The sequence below is a fragment of the Trichechus manatus genome, unplaced genomic scaffold (assembly GCF_000243295.1).
Source record: "Trichechus manatus latirostris isolate Lorelei unplaced genomic scaffold, TriManLat1.0 scaffold00110, whole genome shotgun sequence".
NCBI classification, from domain to species: domain Eukaryota; kingdom Metazoa; phylum Chordata; class Mammalia; order Sirenia; family Trichechidae; genus Trichechus; species Trichechus manatus.
This window is the reverse complement of record NW_004444046.1, coordinates 7,673,142-7,697,704: the sequence shown is the minus strand read 5'-3', so window position 1 is coordinate 7,697,704 and position 24,563 is coordinate 7,673,142. Positions and strand designations below refer to the sequence as shown.

General features: G+C 40.3%; 1 protein-coding gene across 1 annotated transcript in view; it reads left to right on the top strand.

Moving 5' to 3' along the window:
* NCEH1 (neutral cholesterol ester hydrolase 1) overlaps window positions 1–24,563 on the top strand; it is an 86,111-nt gene that overhangs the window by 41,882 nt on the left and 19,666 nt on the right. Inside the window, exons 2-3 of the mRNA XM_004383478.2 lie at window positions 15,554–15,782; window positions 17,693–17,762. Coding sequence (XP_004383535.1) covers window positions 15,554–15,782; window positions 17,693–17,762 — 299 coding nt within the window. The remainder of the gene's footprint in view (window positions 1–15,553; window positions 15,783–17,692; window positions 17,763–24,563) is intronic.

The following is a 24,563-nucleotide window of genomic DNA, read 5'->3' as shown; positions in this document are numbered from 1 at the left end:
ACCATCATATCTGAATGAGAGTTTTGCAGGATATATTATTCTTGTTTGGCAATTTTTTTCTTTCAATGTTTTATATATGTTATCCCACTGCTTTCTTGCCTGCATGGTTTCTGCCAAGTAATCAGAGCTCAGTCTTATTGTTTCTCATCTGTATGTGACTTTTTGTTTTTCTTGAGTTGCTTTCAGGATTCGTTGTCTTTGATTTTAGCAAGTGTGATAATGATATGCCTTGGTGATTTTCTTTTGGAGTCTATACTGTATGGAATTCGTTGAGCTTCTTGGATGGTCAGCTTTTCATCTTTCATGATATTAGGGAAGTTTTTTGTCAAAAATTCTTCAGTGATCCTCTCTGTGTTTTCCATTTTCTCCCTCTGTTCTGGAACTCAGATCACTCGAAAATTTTTGCTTTTGATTGTATCTCACATAATTCTCAGGGTTTCTTCACTTTTCTTCTTTCTGTTTTCTGATTTTTCCTCAGACAAAGTTATATCCCAATGTTTGTCTTCAATTTTGCGGCTCCTGTCTTCCATTGTTTCAAACCTGCTCCTCAGCCCTTCTATGACACTGTCCATTTCTGAAGCCTTGTTGTTTATCTTTTGGATTTCTAATTGGTGTTTTTGTATGATTTCTAGTTGTGAATTTATTTTGGCACTTTATTCCTGTATTATTTTCCTAAATTCTTCCATTTTTTTTTTTTTTTGTCTGTGTTTTCCATGAATTTGTCTGCCTTTTCCATAAATTTGTTTATTTTTTCCTCATTTTTGTCTGCTTTTTGCTTCAACTCTTGGATAGCTCTGAATATTAGAGATTTGAATTCCCTATCAGGTAGTTCTAGTGCCTTTTCTTGTACTGGAAAGTCATCTGGTGTTTTATTTTGGACCCCTGTTGGAACCATCCTGTCCTATTTTTTTTATATGTTTTGATATTGTCTGCTGTCTTTGGAACATTCAGTAGTTATTTTTTTATTTATTGATTGTAGATTTGTTTATTTCACCCTGCTTTTTTGTTTTATTTTGTTATGTCTGAGCAGGCGGGCTGTGCATTGTTTGTTGTTTGCTCATCTGTGGACACGATATTTTTCGCTTCCTTTTCCAAAGGGCAGGGCCAGTCACTCAGCTATGGTGCAGCAGGGCAGGTCAAGCTGAAGGAGAGGGACGAGGATGGGTTGTTTGTGGCACATACTGGGGCCAACAAGGTGAGCCAAGGGTCAGCGCAGGGCAGGTTCCAGTAGGCCATGCCTGTGCTTCTCGGGAGTGCAATGTTCAGCATATGGTGTAGATAGGCAGGAGGGAGGGCGAGGGTGAGTTTGTCATGTGTGGAGCTAGGTTGGGTACAGGAAAGAAGAGAGAGAGGAGAGAGAAACAGAGTAAAAAAAAAAAAAAGTGCTGAGGGAAACTGCCTTGGAGTGGAGAGACAAGAAACCGAGAAATGAAAAAAAGTAAAAAGGAAAAAAGAAAATAAATTTTAAAAAATTTTAAAAAGCCCCTAGGGATCCCACCAGTGTGGCTTCGCAGACCAGGAAAGTGGCTCTCAAACCCCGTAATACAGCTGAACTAGAAGGGTGGAGATGATACAAAGCACCATGTATTCAGTAGACAGGAAAAGAAGGTAAGTAGAAAGAGATGAGAAACTGAGAAATGAAGGAAAATAGAGAAAACAAACAAACAAACAAAAGCCCCCAGGGATCCCACCAATGTGGTGGCCCAGACCAGGGAAGAAGTTCCCCAGCCGAGTGGCACTTCACAGACCGTCAAGAAGAAGCAAAGATGGCTCATGGAGTCAGATGTTCAAGAGAAAGGAGGGGGAGGAGGTGAGAGGCAGGGAAGAAACCAAAAGAGGCCAAATAAAGCAACATCAGCAACAAGGAAATGGCAGTGAAGAAGCCGGCCGGTGTGGGTGAATCCACTCAGCACGGAACTGGCATCTCCTGTGCTGTGGTCTCAGCCTGCAGAGAAGCAGCGAATCAGCCTGCCAGGAGGCCTCACATCAGCCAGCCGGGAATTGGCAAAGGCAAGCAGGGGGAGACAGGGAGGGGAATGGGAAATCATGTCTCACTGGTTACTGGGTGCTCTGTCTCCTGCTGGGAGCTCTGTGAATCTGCTTTCCCATACTCCCTGTCCACCAGTCTCCGACAGGAGTCCAAGATGGTGGATCCGTGCTGTGTTAGCGGATAGGGGACCTCTGCTCATAACTCTCCTCTCTCTCTGTTCTCTCTCAGTTTCTTATTCCATTCAGTGCTTTGTTGAGTTCTTTATCTCTTTGTTTGACACTTAGGGTTCCAGGATTGACGTATGTCTGTGTTTTACTTAGTTTTTCCGGTCTTTGCTGTGGAGGGACGGTGTGGTGCTTCTGTCAATAGTGCCGTGTTGGCTCTGCCTCCAATTTCTTGAAGGTTTTGATGCTAATGTTTGATGTTTGTATTGGGGCAATGGTCTCCCTCTATGTCTCCCATCCAGGCTGCCTAAGTAAAGACCTTAGGCACAGAATATTCTCTTATAAGGAGGCTGAGAATTAGGTCTCCTTCTCTCTCCCAGTTTCTTCTCTTTATCAGAGAAGCCTTTCCCCTGTTATGGGCACACAGTAACTTTTCTGTCTCTTGCACATGTGCAGGCACCATACGGCACCTGGCCAACCCCACTTCTCTATCTGTTCCCAGAGGGGACGGAATGGGGTCTGTCGTACTATGGCACAAGATGGGTGAATGTAGAACATCTGCCCTGCACTGGCCATATGCAGGATGAGCCTGCTGGCCATGGGATATCGGTGCCCACTAGTGAAGATGACCTCACTCTGTCTCTTCTTTAAGTTAGTAAAGCGTTTCCATGCACTGTTAGAGCATACGTGTGGTCTTTTGCTGGTGATTGTGAACCCTGTCATGAGTTTGTCTAACATTGTTTCTCCTTCTGCAAGTTCAAGATGATGTGTATTTATTACCAAGAGGACTAATAAATAAAATAAAATCATGTAGAGTTTTGGGAGAACTTCATAATATCCCAAGTTCACCAGAAGATATGCTGGGATTTTACAAAACTAGAATTGAAGGTTATTGATGGGGAGAAACAAAGTCAAGTTGTTCTAAACATTTAATTTGTAGGTTTTCATAAATTAAGCAAGCAGTCCCTACATACTCTAGTTAGCCTCAATAAACTTTCTAGGCATAAATATTGTAAAGTTTATTCTGTGGGATATAAAGTGAAGTAGCACTTTTATAATATTAACTATAAGTTGGCAACTATAATAACAAACAGTTATATAGTGCTTTGTATGTGCCAGGCACTGTTGTAAATGCTTTATATGTGTTAACTCATTTAATCTTTAGAACAACTCTATAAGTCAGGTTCTATTATCCCCGTTCTAGAGATAAGGAAATTAAGGCACAAGGATGTTAACTAAGACATACAGCTAGTAAGTGGTAGCGATGAGATTCAAACCCAGGCAGTCTGGCTCCCTGGTCTATGCTCTTAACCAATGTGCTAACACATACCCTGGGAATTAGGTCAATTTGGTGCAATTGATAGAGGAAGATTGATGGGCTGCTATAGTTCCTGTGTATCATCAATCCTAGATTGACACTTCTACCACTTGGCCTGAGCAACCATAAATGTAAAAGTTCTCAGCAGGTTGGAATGGGTGGAATAGGACAATCTTGGCATAGCTAAAAGATTGGTGTAGCCACTAAACCTCTTAAGGGAGCAGTAGACACAGTGCAGAGCTGAGGTATCTTGCACATAACAAACATTACTTTTCTCATAATGACAGTGAGGATGAGTATATTGAAATAATTGGATTATACCCCATGACGTGCCTAAAACTTCTCTCAGCTACTATTGGTGACTTCCTAGTTATGTTAATGGTCATTTTTGAGCACTTCACCTTTTTCTATGGTTGAATTGTCAGCTTTTTCTTTGAAATTCTTCCAAATTTTGCTTCTATTATAGGAGTCACTCTTAGTTCTCCTCTTGCCACTCTAACCTCTTCTAGAGTTCTCCCTCTAGATTCTTCTTTCTAGCCTGTAAAAGGATGTTTTTCTTCATAGTCTATATTCTTGACACTGTTTTGTCTCTTTGCCACCTTTCCTGAGTCTTATTGTTGTTGTATGAGTTGTCAACAGTTACCTCTGAGCTCTTGAATTTCTGGCCTTGCATTTGCTGTCTGCCTCTTGGACCTGTATACCTGGATACTCCATCAGCTATAAATGTAATAATTCTAAAATGGAACTTTATTTGCCTTCCCTGACCACTCTTCTTCCTATGTTCTCTATTTCTCATACCCCAAATGAAGACCCTCAAGGTTCTATGAATTCTTTTTCTCTGCTCCCCACCCATCTACCTACCTCATTCCAGTTCCTCCATTCTCTGAGCAGTTGCCAAAGCCTTTCAACTCTGCCTTAGTGATCTCTCTTGCATTTGTTCACTTCCCTGTATTCTCCTGGGCAGACCCTCATTTTACCTCCTGTGAACAATTGCCAAATCCTTGTAACTGCTACCCTTGCCTCCAATCTCTTCTCTCACCAATCTATGGTATATATCTCTGCTGAATAATTCTTCCCCAAAGTGTAGTCTCATTTAAAAAAAAATGTGTCAAAAAATCTTTGTTTTTTCCCTGGTGACCACTAACTAAGGTCTACACTTTGGAGTGGCATTTAGTCTTCCACCATCTTGCCAGCTGCTTGTTCAGTCAGACTGGATCATCCCCTAGATCCGAGGTTGCAAACAGGTGGCCCTTAGTCCAGATTTGGCCCGAAGATACGTTTTATTTGATCTGCAACTTTTTTTTATTAATATGAGACAATACTTTAAAATCAGTGGATTTCCCTTAAAAATCAAAGTCTTAGAGAACTGTGGAAGCTTAAAGAAGAGATTGAAATTTGGGGAAGGCGAGGGAGTTAGGTAACACATTCTTACCAATTTATGTTCTCAGCCTGTCTTTGGACCTTGTAACATGTAGCAGAGCATTTTATATATGTTGTTAGATGTTGTCTTAGTCATCTAGTGCTGCTACAACAGAAATACCACAAGTGGATGGCTATAACAAAGAGAAGTTTATTTCTTTACAGTAAAGTAGGCTAAAAGTCCAAATTCAGGGCATCAACTCCAGGGGAAGGCTTTCTCTCTCTGTCGGCCTTCTTCTCATCAGTGTTCCCCCAGACTAGGAGCTTCTCCGCTCAGGGACCCCAGGTCCAAAGGATGAGTTGTGCTCCTGGCACTGCTTTCTTGATGGTATGAGGTCTCCCTGTCTCTCTGCTCAATTCTGTCTTTTATATCTCAAGAAATTGCCTCAGGACACAATCCAATCTTGTAGATGGAATACTGCCTTACTAACACAACTGCCACCCATGCTCCCTCATTAACATCACAAAGGCAGGATTTACAACATATAGGAAAATCACACAATACCAGGAATCATGACCCAGCCAAACTGATACACACATTTTTTGGGGGGACATAATTCAATCCATGACAGATGCTGTCAAGTCATCTCCAACTCAAAGATACCCTACCTATAACAGAATGAAATGTTGCCCCATCCTGCGCCATCCTCACAATCGTTGCTATGTTTGAGCCCATTGTTGCAGCCACTGTGTCAGTCCATCTTGTTCAGGGTCTTCCTCTTTTTCACTGACCTTCTACTTTACCAAACATGATGTCCTTCTCCAGGGATTGGTCCTTCCTTATAAAGTGTCCAAAGTAAGTGAGATGGAGTCTTACCATCCTCACTTCTAAGGAGCATTCTTGCTGTACTTCTTCCAAAACAGATTTGTTCTTTCTTCTAGAAGTCCATGGTATATTCAGTATTTTTCATGAACACCATAATTCAAATGCATCAATTCTTCTTCAGGCTGCCTTTTTCATTGTTCAGCTTTTGCATGCATATGAGGTGATTGAAAAGACCATGGCTTGGATCAGGTGCACCTTAGTCCTCAAAGTGACATCGCTTTTTAAGATTTTGAAGAGGTCTTTTGCAGCAGACTTGCCCAATGCAATACGTTGTTTGATTTCTTGACTGCTGCTTCCATGGGTGTTGATTGTGGATCCAAGTAAAATGAAATCCTAGACAGCTTCAGTATTTTCTCCATTTATCATGATGTTGCTTATTGGTCTGTGTCTTAGTCATCTAGTGCTGGTCTAACAGAAATACCACAAGTGGATGGCTTTAACAAAGAGAAGTTTATTCTTTTGAAGTCCAGTAGGCTACAAGTCCAAGTTCAGGGCATCACATACATTGAGGTTCTTTGTGGAACAAAGGTTCTACATTAGTGAATCTCAGGTGATCTGTATAGTGATCTCAATTGAAAGTCATGTAAGCTGAGTGCCAATAAAAAGATTAAATTTGCATCCTAAAATATACACTAGCTTTACAATGTTTAAAACATATGACCACAAATTTTCATGCAGATAAGTGTTTCATGTGATTTTTTTTTCCTGTAATAAGCAAGAGTAGAGCAGAATTTAAATAGAAGAATTAAAAATCTCCCTGGCAACAAGAAGTAACTATTACTGGAGAAGTTGGAGAACGACTGATACAGAATACAACCACTTGAATATGAGAAATGAAGCAGGTAGTGAGTTAGAAAATACTCTTTAAGTATTTAACACGGTTGGTTCATGTTGAAATATGACCACCTGCTAAGTTATTTATAGGTGTGGATTATCAGTGTACCCCCTCTGATATGAGCACACAAACTTTTTAGAATAGTTATTTTACATCTTTTTAACCTGTAACAAACAATTTCAAAGCTTGGAAATTTGTGTGATACTAATAATACATGTACAGAATGGAAAAAAAAAAAAGATAGTTTCAGATTCCTTAGAAACATCAGAATATCCCACATTTCTTCACGCAATGATCTTCTGGATCAGAGGTATGATAATAATAGTAATGATAGGAAACTCATATAGGGCTTAGTATGTGCCAGGCACTGTTCTAGGTGCTTTACTTTTTTATTCTTCACAATAATCTTTTTTTAAAAAAATATTTTGTTGTGTATTTGGTGAAAGTTTACACAGCAAATTAGGTTCCCATTTAACAATTTCTATGCATATTGTTCAGTGACATTGGTTACATTTTTCGCAGTGTGTCAATATTCTCATTATTTCCACTCTAGTTGTTCCATTTCCATTAATCTAGCTTCCTTACATGCTGCCTGCCTCCCCTTAGTTTCTCATCTTTGCTATAGGGTAAATGTTGACCATTTGGTCTCATATAGTTGATTTTTTTTTTAAAAGAGCACAGTACTCATGGGTTATTTTGTTTATTTTATGAGCTAATCTGTTATTTAACTGAAAGATGATATCCAGGAGTGATTTCAGTTCCAGGTTTAAAGGGTATCTCAGAGCGACAGTCTCAGGGTTCTTTTAGTCTCTACTATTCCAGTAAGCCTGGCCTTTTTAAAGAATTTGAGTTTTGTTCTACATTTTTCTCCCACTCTGTCTGGGACCATCTGTTGTGTCCCTGGTCAGAACGATAGGTAGTGATAGCCTGGCGCCATCTAGTTCTTCTGGTCTTGGGATAGATGAGACCATGGTTCATGTGGGCTGTTAGTCTTATTGACTAGTTTCTTCTTTGAGTCTTTGGTTTCCTTCTTTTTCTTGTGCTTCAGACGAGTAGAGACCAATAGCTTTCTCTTCTAATGAAGCTCATGTTCTAACCAATGAACATAGTATTATGGGGGCTGTTAACTTGTTATCTGTGGGCCCCTGAAAATCATGGGTTTGTATGTAAAATTGTATGCGTATGTGCATTTTTGTAGAGCCAAGGTCTTTAGATTTCATCAGAGTTTCAAACGATGATGTCACCCTCAATATTTTTTAAATGGCTCTAAAGTAGAGTCCTAGAACAGTGGCTTTGGAGTCAAGGGAACTTGGGTTCAAATTCCAGCTCTGCTACTTACTAACTATATAAGCTTGGACAAATAAAAATTGGTTCCCTTTTCTGAGTCTCAGTTTTCTCATCTATAAAATTCGGTTTAGGTTTCATAAAGCTTTTGTGAGGGTTAAATAGGGTCCCAGGTGATGCAAACAGTTAATGTGCTCAGCTGATAACTAAAAGGCTGGAGGTTCAAGTCCACCCAGAGGTGCCTCGGAAGAAAGGCTAGGTGATCTACTTCTGAAAAATCAGCTATTGAAAACCATATGGAGCACAATTCTACCTGACACACATGGGGTTGCCATGAGTTGGAGTCGACTTCCAAGCAACGGGTAAAGTGAAGCAGCGGACACAATGAAAGATTAACTCCCCACTCTGCCACCCTTGTCCTGCATGTTCTGACCCAAAATATGGATGAGAACTTTGAATAAAAAAATAGTACAAAGATAGAATAGACTGCCTTAGAAAGAAAGGATGTCCTCATCATTGTTGCTTGTTTTAGGTATCGTCAAGTCAATTCCGCCTCATAGCGGCCCCATATGACAGAGTAGAACTGCCCCATAGGGTTTTCTAGGTTATAATCTTTTTGGAAGCAGATCACCAGGCCCTTCTTCCATGACACCATTGAGTGGGTTTGAACTGCCAACCTTTAGGTTAGTAGCCCAGTGCAAACCATTTGCACCACACAGCTGCCTTCAAATGTCATGAGAAAAAAACAAATAAATAAAACCAATACTTGTTGTTGTCTTCACAATAATCTTGTGATGTAGTTGGTATTATTCCCATTTTACGTATGTGAAATTGAGGTACAGAGAGGTTTAGTAACTTGCCCAAGGTCCCCCAGCTGGTAAGTGGGGGAGCTAGGATTTTAACCCAGACATTCTGGCTCGGGAGTCTGTGCTGTTGACTTCTGTACTATACGTGTGTCTTGGATTGAGCCTTGTTATGCTCCCCCTACCCTCACTTATTTACCACATCTACCCAGAGATATTTGAATTATAATCACTGCCCAACACTTTTGCATCTTGGCTTCTGACCCTTTTCCTTGCTACCCATACTTCTTGCCTTAAGGCACAATTCAAGCTAGAAGCCTTACTAGGTTTCATCCTAGCCAGAAGTAATTCCTTCCTTCTCTGAGCTCGTGCAACCTTTTATCTAGGCCTCTCTTATAATTTATATCACCTTTCTAACTAACATCAGCTCTTCCTTTACAAGCCTTCTTACTCCTCTACTTCTCTAAGCTCTGGAGGATTGTCTCTTTCTTCCCCTCAAAGTTCCCGGCTCATACAATATGTTCCATAATTATATGTTGAATAAATCAGCAGAAAATAATCCCGTTCACCAACATACTATGTGTAGTAGTCTTCATTTGGCTAAGGAGTACAATTTCTCCTTAGCCTCCTTTGATTCTTGCTCGTCCTTTGATCTTTAACCATCAGATCACTGTAGGTAGCCAGTGGCCCACCAGATTCCACTGAGATATAAAGAGAATTCCTCATTCCCTCCCATCCCCTTAAGCAGAATTCCTCTCCTAGATCCTGGAATGTTGTAGAGGCAAGTTTTAGGACCTCTAGCACTGCTCTGGAAGGAGCCCTGGTGGTGCAACAATTAAGTGCTCAGCTGCTAACCAAAACGTTGCCAGTTGGAATCCCCCCACCAAGTGGCTCCACAGGAGAAAGACCTGGCGATCTGCTCCCATAAAGGTTACAGTTTAGAAAACACTATGGGGCAGTTCGACTCTGTCACGTGGGTTGCTAACAGTCAAAAATCAACTTGACAGCACCCAACAACAACAGCACTGTTTTAGAGTATTTCAGCTAGCCAAGACTGGATCAATTTGAAATTCGTACAGCCCTGAACACTTGACCTGCTTCTATGCGCTATTGGACTTTTCCACCTACTTCTAATATTCTTGTTTATTCTAGAATATTACTTGGGTGGTTCTGAATTTCATTTCATAACTCAAGGATGCAAGAAATATAACTTGAGCTATATTTTGAGCTTTAATTCGTCAGGCAGAAACTTAATCCCAGTGAATTTAGTGATTCCCCCTCATTGCTGTTTGCTTTTAGGTTTTGGAGGGTCTTCTACAATGCCAGGAGTTTCTGGTGGTGTAAAATGGTTAACATGCTTGGCATTATCATTGGAGGTTCAAGTCCACCTAGAGGCACTTCAGAAGAAGGTCCTAGTGATCTACTTCTAAAAAATCAGCCATTGAAAATGGTGTGGATCACAGGTCTCCTTTGACACACATGGTGTCGCCATGAGCCGGAATCGACCCAACAGCAGCTGGGTATACAATGCCAAGGTATCATGGGTGTCACCAACCCTTAGTCCACATCATTGTTCCACCTGATCCTATGTATAGTTCCTACAAGTTGCCCTGGAATATTTTTTTGTTCTTAGCTATAAGAGCCCTTCTGGTCCGTTAGTGTGCTCTTCTACTACTGTCGGACCCATGAGCACATACAATGGGCCATTGATAACCAGAGAGGCTGTCTCAGATCCATCTGCTAGACATCATCCAGGCCTTGCTACTTTTATGCCTTTATCGGGCACGTAGAATCACTCTGCTGCTCCTACAACAGCTGGAGGAGGCCATTTTAGGCACCATTTTCCTAAACACACCTTGCAGCCACTGCTTCCCTAGCATCTTAACTCTTTCCAGATTCTGCCTGGACATGAGGCACAGGTCTACTGCTCTCAGATTTCACAGACCTATCTGGTCATTACTGCATCCCTGGGTTCTTTTTTTATTACCACCCAGATATCTGCACATTCCTCATTTCATCTCCAATACTTCTCTTCCCTACCACCCAGCCTGGATTATCATTTTCTAGTCTGGGAGACTTCTTACTCAAAACGTAATCTTCTAAATTGTTGTCTGTTCTTTTGTTCTCCAAAGGATACAGGCTTTTGAAAATCAAAAGCAGAAAACACCCGTTTTTTGGTATTTGTTCTTATAACCTTCCCTGGGATAACAGTTGCAGAAAGGCTTAGCTACTGATTTTTTTTGCTAGGCAATAGGGTTAGGAGGGGAATAAAAAGGAGAGCTAAGGGAAACAGATATATCTGAGAAAAAAAAAAGTTGGATATTATTCATGATTTTGACACACCTCATCAGATAGAGTATAAATGTCGTCTCATACTGGATAGTGCTAGGAGCAGCTTCCTGTGCCCACGGTGATCTAAACCAACATCTCTCGGGTGGTTCTGTATGTCCTGCAGCCCTCTCACAGTTTCAGGAATCCAGCTTCTGCACTACTGTGAGCAAATATCTACTAGTGCCTGAACCATGACAGTCACTCACTGGACTAAAGCCAACGTACATTCTCGGCTTTGTTTCTTTGGTGGATTCTGGATTGTGCTGGCACCTTCCATGGGGTAACAATGGAGCAGCCAAGGAAATAATCTGTCTATCCCCTAACCTGCTCTGTTACTAACAAACACCTCTGTCTGATTGAGTGAACCAGACATGATGGGAGAAGGCAGAATAAAGAGTATGGGCTTTGATGTTAGATCTGAGTGTGAATCTTAGTCCATCATTAGTAGCTGTGTGTGACCTTGGGCCAGTTACTTAATATCTAAGCTTTATCTTTTCTCATACCTGCCTCATGGAATTGTAACCAGAATTCAACAACCTACCTGTCTTAGTTTCTTAGTGCTGCTATAAAAGAAATACCACAATTGGGTGGCTTTAATGAACAGAAATTTATTTTCTCATAGTTTAGGAGGCTGGAAGTCAAAATTTAGGGCTGTGGCATGAAGCGAAGGTTTTCTGTCTGTGTTGGCTCTAGGGGAAAGTCCTTGTCTCTTTTCAGTTTCTGTTCTCGTTTCCTTGGAGATCTTCGTGTGACATGGCATTTATCTTCCCCCATCTGTGCTCCTTGCTTCTGTGCCTAATCTGATCTTTTTATATCTCAAAAGTGATTGGTTGAACGCTGTTGTTGTCGGGTGCCGTTGAGTCGATTCTGACTCAGAGCGACCCTGTGTACAACAGAATAGAACACTGCCCAGTCCTGCGCCATCCTCACAAGACACTGTTGTAGATTGAATTAAGTCCCCCCAAAATATGTGTTGTAAATCCTAACCGCTATGCCTGTGGTTAGGAGCCCTGGTGGCACAGCGGTTAAGAGCTCAGCTGCTAACAGAAATGTCGGCAGTTCTAATCCACCAGCCTTTCCTTGGAAACCTTATGGGGCAGTTCTACTCTGTCCTATAGGGTCGCTATGAGTCCGAATTGACTCAACGGCAATGATTTGGTTTTTTGGTTTATACTTGTGGTTATAATCCCATTAGGGAATGGGTTTTCTTTGTTATGTTAATGAGGCAGGATTAATGTAGGGTGTATTTTGAGTCAATCTCTTTTGAGATATAAAAAGAGATTAAACAAGCAAGCAGAGAGAGAGACGGGGTAAAATAGATGCCAAGACTCATGGAGATCTCCAAGGAACCAGGAAGCAGAAGCTGAAGAGACAAGGACCTTTCTCCAGAGTTGACAGAGAGAGAAAGCTTTCCCGTAGAGCCAGCGCTCTGGATTCAGACTTCTAGCCTCCTAAACTGTGAGAAAATAAATTTTGTTTTGTTAAAGCTATCCACTTGTGGTATTTCTCTTATAGCAGCACTAGATAACTAAGACAGACATACTCTAAACTGATATGACCTCGTAACATAACAAAGAAAACTCTACTTCTGGATAGGATTACATCTACAGGTATAGGAGTTAGGATTCCAACATATATTTTGGGGGAGACACAATTCAGTCTATAACACTACACTGGCATTGCAGGCACTCAGTGCTATTTTTAATAGCTGTTATTAATAATAGTAACAATAAAAGTGGTTACTAGCAGGCTACTGTTTGGTTCTCTTCATTTTCCAACATTCTTGATATGGGCTGTAGGATAATTGTTTTTCTTTAATTTATCAATATGATTCCAAACACTAGCACAGTTTTTCTTTTAACAGCTTTCTGGGTTCTCTTCCCACTCAACCACCTTTGTCACTCTTGTCTGCTTTTCTCTTTTTTCTTTATAAACAAACTACCCCTTTCTCAATCAGCATTTCTGCCCTGTCTCTCCTCTGTCACCGTTGTAAACAATGCAGAATAGTTGTTCAGAAATTCTGTTCATGCAAGTGAATGCAACTGCATAAGCTATCACAGGTGATTCTAGAAATGTATGGGCAAATTGAGTCAAGACTACATGAACTAAGACGGATGACTCCATAGAGGAATCCTGAAGTGGCTTCTCTTGTCAATTGAAGAAACTCATGTATAATTTGTCTTAAATATGTGCTAGTCTTCATTTGGCTAAGGAAAAAATTTACTCCAGAAAGTAACAGAGTCAAATTTGACATTTCTTTGTTGATATTTTATTATTTCTTTCCTATCAAGCTTCTTGTCCAGTGAGAAGTGGAACCAACACTGTGTGTTCTTTATTAAATGATGATGGCGTTGACAAGGGTTTATGCCATCTGCTCTAGAAATTTTGGTGAATACAGTAGTTCTCACCTATGCCCTGGTAGATCATGATATTCCCCAAATTAGACTGATGTTTTGCCACAAAACTCAAATGATGATTGCCTTTTCCCAATTTGCTGAAGAACTTAAATCAGCGGTTGGAATCTTCTCTCTTGTGTGTGTTTATTTTATATCAAGAACACTAAGTGTTGTTTTAACTTTCTTAGCAAATTGGGCAATTGATGTCAGGGCACATATAGAAGTTGAATTATTTTATTAATATTCATTTGCTCAGCAGAGAATAAGCCATTCATAAACATACCAACTAATTTACATATGAATAATCAGAGTACCATTTCTGCTTATCCTCCTTTGATTCTTGTTTGTCCTTTGGTCTTTAACCATGAGATCAGGGTAGGGAGCCAGTGGCCCACCAGATTCCACTGAGATGTATTTCCAATGAAATTATTTGGAAATTACATTCCAATGAAAGTATTTCCAATGAAATGCTTGCTAACACATGAATACTAATAAATAACTACAATAACTGTTCATGGTTAGATTAGTTGCCTCTTGTTCTTACTGTTGATTATGAATTGCTAATGGTTTTGTAATGCAGTGCTTGCTAACCCTTTTCATGGCAGGGTATATCTACACAATAGTAATATTCATGTAGCATACTGGGATAAATGGCTCAGCGGCTTGGCTGCCTAGGAGTTGAGGGGATCATCACTGCAGCCCACTTGTACCTTACTCAAGGCACACCTCTGTGTGCAGGCTGGGAATCTGTATTATGGTATATGGGAGACATTATGCAGTCCTGTGTTCTGCTAGTAACATTGATTCCTTTCTCTTATAATGCCATTGTGTACCTCACTAATCAGCAGTGTTCTTTGTTTTATAGCCTACAAAAGAGCACTGCTACCCCCCAGCTGTTCCCCTTCCTGAGGTTTGAGAGCCACTAGGAGATACAGTATCTAAGTTCATGCACTTGTGCTAAGAAAGTGTCCAATCACTCTGACACTTCTTGGCCTTTCTGGTTTGACTAATCTCTGGCTTGCAGACTGCTTCCAGGTCTCTGGTTTTGAAGCATGGTCATTAAGTCTTGCAGACTGGTCATTTTTATAAAGGTACTCAATAGGAAGAGCTTGTATAAGAAGCAAGGAGGGGAGAATAAACTCCACAGGGTCTTTGCTAAGTGGGCAACTGAAGTCTCCTATCTTTAAGTTCCTTTTTGGTTAGCAGCTGAGTGCTTAACCACTGCACCACCAGGGCTCCTTCCAGCCAGACAACTTCCTGTGAGCCTTTAATGTGAAGTTCAGTGTCCTCAGGTTCAGAGGAAGAAGAGACTTCAAGCTGTAAATTCTTTCCACATTTGTGGAAGCTCCTAGTTCTGTCTGAGCTGGTCGCTTCTGAATGCCAGGGCCTAAAGGTATCAGTTGATTCTGCTTCTTCCCTCTCACACACTCATTCCCTTCTTCTGCTGTCAGAACAACCAGACACACTTAAATATATACACTTAAAAGCACTTTTCAAATTAAGTAAATGTAACACTTTCCTATCCTTTATTTGCGTTTAAGTAAAGTACTCTTCCTCCACTCCTAGCACGTTATTAGAATATCAGATATATGATATGCTGATTTAAATTTTAAAAAAAGGACTGAATCTTGGAATTCACAAGACTTAGGTTTGAGTCCCAGCACTACCACTTATCCAGCTAAACAGGCAAGTTCAGTTAATCTAAATCTTCTCTATAAAGTGGGGTTAATGATACTTACCTTTTACCTGTTGCCACTGAGCCGATTCTGACTCTTGGCGACCCCATGTGTAGAGCAGAACTGCACTCCATAGGGTTTTCAATGGCTATGACCTTACAGAAGCAGATTACCAGGCCTTTCTTTTTCGGCCCTGCTGAGCTGATTTGAACCATCAACCTTTTTGTTAGTAGCTGAATGCAAACTGTTTGTGCCACCCAGGGGCCTTGTGGCTAATCATGTTGTTGTGATACCTGCCCCACTTCCCTCCAGAGCCGATCTGAAGTTCAAAGTAGATCTGTATGAAAATACTTTCTAAGCTCTCAGAGTGAAAGGTGAACGCAGTGTGTGATAGTGAAAGCTTTTAGTTAGTCCTCAAGTCCAGGGTCAGTTGCTTGTAAGAACTTCAATATCCAGAGCGTGACAAAACTGACATGTGCTCTCCCTGTTTATTTCCTCCCTCATCCTGCAGAGTAACCTGATACACTACGTGGGCCTGAGCCATCATCTGCTGGCCCTGAATTTTATCATCGTTTCTTTTGGCAAGAAAAGTGCATGGTCATCTGCTCAGGTGAAGGTGACTGACACTGACTTTGACGGGGTGGAAGTCAGAGTGTTTGAAGGCTCTCCAAAGCCAGAAGAGCCGCTGAGACGCAGCGTTCTTTACATACACGGAGGAGGCTGGGCCTTGGCAAGTGCAAGTATGTCCTGGTCACCTTTGGGTTGTTTGGGATTGTGATTGGCTGTGGGGGAGCTATGCAGTTGTGTTTGGCTTTCTTTTTGGGTGAGGAGAGGGGGACCATTTGTCTCAGTTTCCTGGGAAGTCCCAGTTACCCGTTGTCCTAGCAAAATTATTAGTAGTACCCCCTTTTCACTCTCAAATGGGTCCTGGTTTGGATGATAAGTTATATGGTTACCCTAGGAAAAGGGTTTTGTTGGTTTATTCAGGTAGACTGTTTTGAAAATATTTCCTGTAACCTAAGTCATGGCTAGTTTATTTCAAAGTGCTATTAATAGCTTTCTTCACCAAAACAAGGTGAAGTTTCATTGTACCAGAATATGAAGGAATTATCTGTAACTCTTTTGTCAGCTTGTATTTTGAAGACATCTTTCTGTGAGATAGAACAAGCCATTTCTGAATACATCAACATTTTATCTGCTTATAAAACTAAAGATTAACATATAAAAAGTATGCAACTTTAAAAGGAAATGGTCTTGCAAATTTCAGGAATGTTCTTTTTAGCACTGGATAACTTTCACAAGTAGAACACATTCAAAATGGCGGGCAGCCAAGTGGAGCAGCGCAGTAGAAAGCAGTTTCCAAAAAGAAAGTAAAGGTCTCATCTCTGCCTGTATCTATCATAAAGCTACTTTCTCATCTTCAACTCAGAGCTTTTGGCATCCCCTAAGTTTAAAAGGTTATTTTGTTTGTTTCTTTAATCATTCTCTGATTTTTTTTTTTTTTTTTTTTTTAGTGCAGCAAAGCTCAAAAAGTATAACCTTTTCTACTAATCCCATTTCATTTAGCTCCATATTCACCATGTACAAATATAATTTAGTCTTTCATTCACTGATTTGTTCATGCTGTCAACGGATGTTCACTGAGTAACATACGTTTGTCCAGGACTGAGGGGTTTCCTGGGACATAGTACTTTCAGTGCAAAAACTTAAAACAATCTTGGGCAAACCTGGACCATTGGTCACCTTAATGTGTTTTAGAGGGTAAGGATACAAAAGTGAATAAGACAGAGTTTCTGCTCTAGAAAAAACTAGGTCTGTAGCATTGGACACTTGTCAGGTAGGACCTTGCAATGGAGGACATGAAGAAGTGGCATACATTACAAGAGTCAGCCTGACCTTGCACACATTTTTGCTGATCCCTCCAGTCACAAGAAGAGCTGGGGCTGGTGTAGATATGCAGGTGGCTATGCAATTATTAAGCATCCAGTTCTAGGACTGTCTCAGAAAGCCTATAAATAAGGAAATATCTGGCTTTCTATTGGCCAAGTCTAGCTCTTAATTTATTGAAAGAGCAACCAAGAGGTTACATTTTTACATATTAAAATTGCTTCTGTCAATGCCGACCTTTGGGTCCTCTTTCTAAGAAATTCTGAGACTTCCTAAAATTCTGGTTTGCTATCTGTTGGTTTAAACACAATACCATATTCTTCAAATTGGTAACTCACCTAAATCACAGCAAATGAAGGATGTTACAAGAGTAAAATTTTATAGTTCCAAGGAGGAAACTGCCTATTTGCTGTGATTTTTTTTTTGAAAATCATACATTGGAAGAGCTACAACATCAGAATTAATGTTGTTCATTTCACATAATCCATCGTGAAATAAATGTTTAGTTAGTTAAGAACACATAATCTAATATGCGTTTCCTGTTATTTTTTAGTAATTGCATTTTATCAGAAACCAGATTTAATTTTTGCATTTGTACATGTAACTCTATCAGTAAGGTATTCATTCACATTTGATTTTTATTATTTATTTTATTATTAGTCACTTAAATCCAGGTCTAAAAGTAATGAATGATTAGCAGAATTTAAGAGTGGAGAATATTAAATGACCTATTTTATAGTGATCGTGCTTTTGTCTCTTTTAGAAATCAGCTATTATGATGAACTATGTACAGCAATGGCCAAGGAATTGAACGCTGTCATTGTCTCCATTGAGTAAGTGATTAACACTGAGTCATATATTTTTTTTTTATTATTATGAAGGGATCCTAGATAACAGTTGATATTTTACAAGTAATAAAGTATAAAATAAAGGCCCAGTGAAGTGAAGAGATTTGCCCAAGGTAAGACTCAGCATAACCAGAAAAATATAGTTCAGATATAACTTACAATTTTTAAAACTATTTTGATAACTTCTTTAATTACCTTTTCATATTAGTTTTGGAAACTTCTGGAAAAGGACTTAACTGAAAGTGAGTTACCTGCAATATGTAAGTTTGACTACTGCCTTTTTCATCTAAAAGGCAATCAGGGTTTTAAGAGAATCTCTTCTACAGCTAAGCGATGAAAAAGTTATTCTCCTGAAGTCAGGTTCTATGACTTGGACCTATGGACAGTAATAAATATTCAATAAGTTTGAGTTGATGTAGTTAATATTATTATCATTAGTAGTAGTACTAGTATTAATGTATGATTAGTCTCTACCAGTTCTATATTAGCCACTTTTCTGGGCAACTAAGAAGAATGAGAATAATAATTGAAACAATTGTGGTGATAGTAATAATGCAAAAGTCACGGTTCCTTTCTATGCCAGGCTGCTTTTGCATACATTGTCTCACCTCCTTCAGCTCTTAGCTCCAGTATTTAAAATTGGACCCATGCTCCCTCTACTTGTATTCTTCCAAAGTCCTCATTAATATCTGACAGCCTGCGTACTTAACTTATTTAAGTGTTTGTTGTCATGGGTGGAGATAGACAATGTAGCTCCATAAAGATAAAGAGTTTAGGAATTTTTGTCTGTTTTGTTCTTTGCTGAACCATTGGTGCCTGGGTACATTCCTGGCATATAGTGAGCCTTCAATGAGTATATGTAGAATGAGTGAATGATGAGTGAATGAATGAAGAATCTCACTGAATTTTCATAGTATAAAGCATCCAACCAGGGGCAGATCACCCGGTAAGCAAGGTAAAAACCCGTGTGAAATTGTTCACTACAGATTAGGAAGTAAGCACTAGTAAGCCCGTGTTTACCTTGCTTACTGGGTAATCCGTCCCTGTCAGGAATTGTAAATTTGAAAAGAAGTTTTGATTCTGTAGGAAGGTGCTGTGGTTAGGAGAGAGACAGATGCCAGCTATACCTAGAAGCAGAATCTTTGATGAGGTGGAAAGTGTGAAATTGTTCACTACAGACAATCTGGTAAGCACCATGCTTACCTTACCTGTTGGATAATCTGCCCCTGCATCCAAGATATATATTTTGATATATTCCTCATAAATGAGGAAATTGAGGCTTCAAGAAGTTAAGTAACTTGCATTGTGGTCACATAGCTAGTAAGTGATGGAGTAGGGAATTGGGGCCCAAGTGATTTTTGACTGAGTATCAAGTCAGTACTGAAGAAAGCTAATGGTGCTGAGTGACCAGGCTGTGGCCACCACAACACTCTCCATGCCCTGAGCTCATCCAGTTCTTTCCTTCTCTCTGCCTCTCTGCCAGCTGCTCCTCACCACCGCCACCACCCACCCCCCCATTCATGGCTTAGCTCCTCTTTGCCCCTACTCCAGATCTAGGACCTAAGAGAATTATTTCTTCTGCGATCTTTTGCAAAGGCTGCTCTCCTGAGTTGTTTAGGCAGCTCTGACCCTATAAACAGAGCCCTGGTAGTGCAGTGGTTAAAATGCTCACCAAAAAAAGGTCAGCAGTTCGAATCCACCAGCCACTCCTTGGAAACTCTATGGGGCAGTTCTACTCTGTCCTATAGGGTAGCTATGAGTCAGGATGGACTCAATGGCGACAGGTTTGGGTTTTTTTTGACCCTGTGAACAGGTCACATGAGTGGCACTGGGGCTGCCTCCTCAGTGTGGATTCAGCGCCAGACAGCCCTGGACAGCTCCTCAGGTTTCCCTGGACCCGCAGCCAGCCCTCCAAGATCAAGCAAGTGTTCTCAGTGCAGTTTTGTAATGCAAGAACCTTCAAGTAAAAGATTGCATCATCTAGCCTGGGTGGCTGGCCAGAAGAATTCAAAGCTGTTTAAGTAGCTGCTGCCCCATTATAGAACAAGTCCCTATGGCTCTGTGCTGGGGAACAAGCTTCAGGGCCCCTGTAGTGGTTTCCTGTGTAGCCTCAGCTTTTTACAGGCCTGAGAAAAGGAGGAAAGTTTGGCTTCCTTTACTTAGTACCACTACGATTCACCACTCATACATGCAGGCCTCACCCTCCAGGGCTTCAATACCAGCCACTGGCCTTAGCTCTTCCTATATCTGCTCTTCTCTACCTGTTAGCATCTGCCTCAAGGAAAAAACTAGGTTTATCATAAAACATAGAGGAATGGAGTCTTAATTTCCTAGTGCTGCTGTAACAGAAATACCAAAGTGGGTGGCTTTAAAGAACAGAAATTTATTCGCACAGTTCTGGAGGCTAAGAGTCCAATAAGGTCTTGCCTGTGATGATTCCTGCCTTATAAGTAATCACTGGATTCCTTGAATCCTGGGCTTGTAGAGACAATCCTTACATGGCATCTGCCCTGGCCTGCCCCACCCCCACCCCCACCCCCATATGTACGTATCTCTGTGTTTAATTTTCTCTTTTTATAACTCAGAAGTGATTAGATTTAGAACCAACCTCACTTGGATATGCTGTAATTAATTTAACAAGAAAACCCTCTTTTCAAACAGGATTACATCCACAGGTATAGGGATTAGGATTCCAACACTATATATTTTGGGCAATTTAATCTATAACAGTCCACCCTTTGGCCTCCCAAAATTTATGTCTTTTCCACATGCAAAACTTTCACCCTATCAGAGATGGATAAGATAGTTTTAAGAATTTTTTTTTTTTTTTAATTAAGAACTGAAACGTAGAAGAGACGGCTTTATTCTTAATCTTCCATTGTGCCTAATCTGTACAATGTAACAACCGGAAGTTTATCAACTGGGAGGCATCACAATGCAGTAGTTAAGTACCATCACTCATGGGCTGTGTGACTTTAGGCATGCCACTTAATCTCACGTGCAAAATGGGGTTAGCAGTCCTCTGGAATGGTAGCTACTGGGGACAGAAGTCATGTCTTACTTTGGCTTCCAAGCACCAAGGATAAGGCTGAGAACACACATGCTGAGTAAATATACTTTGAGTTGGATTGATGAACTCAGAGAGTCTGATTAGATAATTGAGATAAAAGGGCTTCAGATACTCTAAAAAGCTAGACAGGCTGGAGGATTAGTGCTCTATCCCATAGAACAGGAAGGTTCAACCTGTGAATATATTTATCAATGTGGGTTTGGAAATGACAACACATTTCTTTGCAGAATTAATGCAATAAGGCCATTAGGATTCCAGGCCAGCCTACAAAAAGCCATATAACCTATGCTCTAGTTGAGACATAGTCTACCTCATACGATTGTGATATGTCTCTTGGGAAGTGTGTTCAGAAGTCTAGCTTGGAAATGTATTTGTTCTCACTGGCTTACCTCTCTCCTCTTTCTTTTATTCCATAAATATTTATAGAATTCTGTTACGTGCCAGCTACTGTTAAATTCTGGTGACATAACAGTGTAATATGGACATAGTTCCTGCCCTCATGGAGTTTACAATCTAAATTTTTAGAAAAAACTACCCTTGAATGAGTGAATATAAGTGTGGTACATGATAGGAAGTAGAAGAGTACGTAGTAAGACAGGCATTTAATAGGAAGACCTACCTAGTTTGGAGGATCAGAAAAGGCATCTTAAAGAAAGTGATGTTTGAATTGAGCCTTTAAGGATGTGCATAACCTGGTTAGACAAAGTGAGTTGATCATGGAAGTCCAAAACAAAGTAATAAAAGGGTTTGGGAGGGAGGGGAGGAGGCATTAAGAGAGTGAAGTATGAGAGAAGACAAATGTAAGGTCTTATGCTTCAGCGATGACTGAGGAAAAACAAAATAAGGGTGGGTGATCCTGAGAGCCTTCAGGAGGATAGAGGACCCTTTGGTCTCCTGGGATTCTACCCTCTCCTGACAGGGAGGCTGTCTGGAGCCAGCTGTTCCTTGTCCTCAAGGCCCATAGGAGTAGGTAGTGGTGCCATGGCTTTACTTCATGTAGGATGTGGCCCTTGGGGATGATTATGGTTTGAGAAGGTGGGTAGGCAAGGGTTGGGGGCAGCCCCAGTATTGGCACTACCTCACATAAGTGGGTGCCAGGAATTAGAACTCCTCAGTTCATGTCACTGGTGCCTCAGGTTATAAAAATAGTTAAGGGCCATGCCTGCTATTCAGTAGCTTCTATAATACTATGCTACTTTTACATATTAGTTGCATAATAAGTATTTGTTAAATAAATGAAAATGTTTATACCTTATACCTAGGATACGTAGATGTATCCTTATTTATATAGTCTAGGAAGGTCTTATTCTATATTCGTAAGCTTATTTTATATTCATAAATATATTGTCAGTGTAGTGACAGTGTGGTACCTTTTAACCTCTAGTTTCTATAATAAAACACATTACTAGAACCTCAAGATGTAAGGGAATAAGAAGACTTAATTTCTTTCTTTAAGGCAAAATGCAGGTTAATAACAAAGTAGGTATGGTGAATATCTAAACCCTACAGTGTATTTACCTTGCTTTTTTGTGTGGGGAAAACTATTTCAAGTTGTGTTTTCCTTTTAATTAAATCTTTACTCCCCTCATAAACTCTCAATTCCATGTAGATGCCGTAGAAGTACTCCCATTCCACCTTGCATAGAGATCTTAAAACTTTACAGAGCTGCAAAGAAGACTATTGCTAACGTGGACAGCAAAGAAGCTGGAGTGCTGATCTTAGTTTGCTGCTAACAGAGTTATAAGCAAAGGAACTTTTATGCCTCCATTTTTTTCATCCGTAAAATTAGATGAGTACAAGCTGACAAAACCACAGTGGTTTTATTGGACTCAATACAACACCATCTTTATTGTAAATATAAGACACTCTGAACTACGCTTAGTGGCGGTGATCTGCCTAAGACTCTCTGCGCCTTTCCCTGCTCTTCCTCAGTCATAAGCGGAGAAGTCCTCACTCATCACCCACATCTGGGCAGCCCTGGAAGGTGGGTAGACCAAATTCCTCAGGAGTTCCCCTCCCAAAAAAAGGGAAGATTTGCTCAAAACTTGTCTTTTACTCAGTCCAGGCTGACCTAAGCAAACTTAAAGATCAAACCAAAAGAAAGAACAAAAAAACAAACCCACTGCCGTCGAGTCAATAGTGACACCAGTGTCATAAATTTAATTCCACAGAACAAGAGTATTGCTGCTCCTTTTAAGAAATATATTGTTTTATTAACGCTCTCGGCTGTTAACCCAAAGGTCAGCAGTTCACACCCATCAGCTGCTCGGTAGGAGAAAGGCATGGCAGTCTGCTCCCATAAAGATTACAGCCTAGGAAACCCTATGGAGCAGTTCTGTTCTGTCCCATAGGGTTGCTAAATTGGAATCGACTCTATGGCAAGTGGTTTGGTTAACAAGTTTAAACATTAACTAATGAATTGCTCCTTTTAGACATACTTAACTATGTCTCTTAGGCTCCATTTTCTAGTAAAATAACTGGCTTCGCCGCTGTGGTTTATAGTCTTTTAGAATTTTGGAGTGGAAATTGGCATTTTACAAAAGCCTAGGCTGCAGCTATTGAACACCTGTGACTGCCAACCACTGTGGGATTGTGTAGCCCATAACCACCAACGCTTGAACCCTATGGGGCTATTTTTAGCTCCTGACACCACCCAGAGAAAGGAGGCCAGAAGGATGTGGCACCAGGCCTGTTAGGGCTTCTGTAGCCACCTTGGGGAATGCTCTGGCTCTCTATTTACCCTTGAGGTTAAAGGGGAGGTTTGCATCTGAATGGGAGGAGGCAGTTTAGATAAACGCTGAGAGGCTGGGGAGCTGGCTTCTGTTTACAGAAATAAGTCTTATGAAGTCTTAAGCTGTGAACAGAGCACTGGAGCATCACGTCCTTACCAGAGCACAGTTCTAGACTCAGTAGCTCTGCCCCTAGGATTTTGGTGAAGCATCCTGACATGTGTCGGTTCATTTGAATATTATTCTTGTCCAGTCAGCCAAAAACCCATTGCCCTTAAGTCAATTCTGACTCATGCTGACCTTCTGTTGCGTAGTAAAACTGCCCCATAGGGTTTTTATTTTTTCCCAAGGAAAGAAAAAGTTTATTTGTAACCTAGCTAGACAGGTACAAGAATTTATACTTACACTGAAACTTTTAATAATACAAATCAATATACATTTTTCTAACATAAATATGCAGAAGATTTTAATTGTAATCAATATCATTATGTAAATTGACTGAAAAAACTGGTTGATATTAATAAATTTAGAATTGCTTTTCAACTTACATTATACCCCTTTGAACTTAATAACACGGAGTTGATGCAAAAGTTAGTGAATTAACTTACACATAGCTTTGAAACTGATACACTTTTGTTTCAAAGTCAAATCAGTTCTAAAATAGATGAAGCAGTTTTGTCAATATGAATGTAAATATTAAAAGAAATGATTATTTTGGTCCTTGATTCAGTTAATGAAAAACTTTTTTTTAAAATTTTTTTATATGGGAGTATTTTTTTTCTCTTTTAATTTTTTTATTGTACTTTAGATTAAGGTTTACAGAACAAATAGTTTTTTATTAACCAGTCAGTACATATATTGTTTTATGACATTGGTTAACAACCCCATGACGTGTCAACACTGTCCCTTCTCTACCTTGGGTTCCCTATCACCAGCTTTCCTGTCCCCTCCTGCCTTCTAGTCCTTGTCCCTGGACTGCTGTGCCTC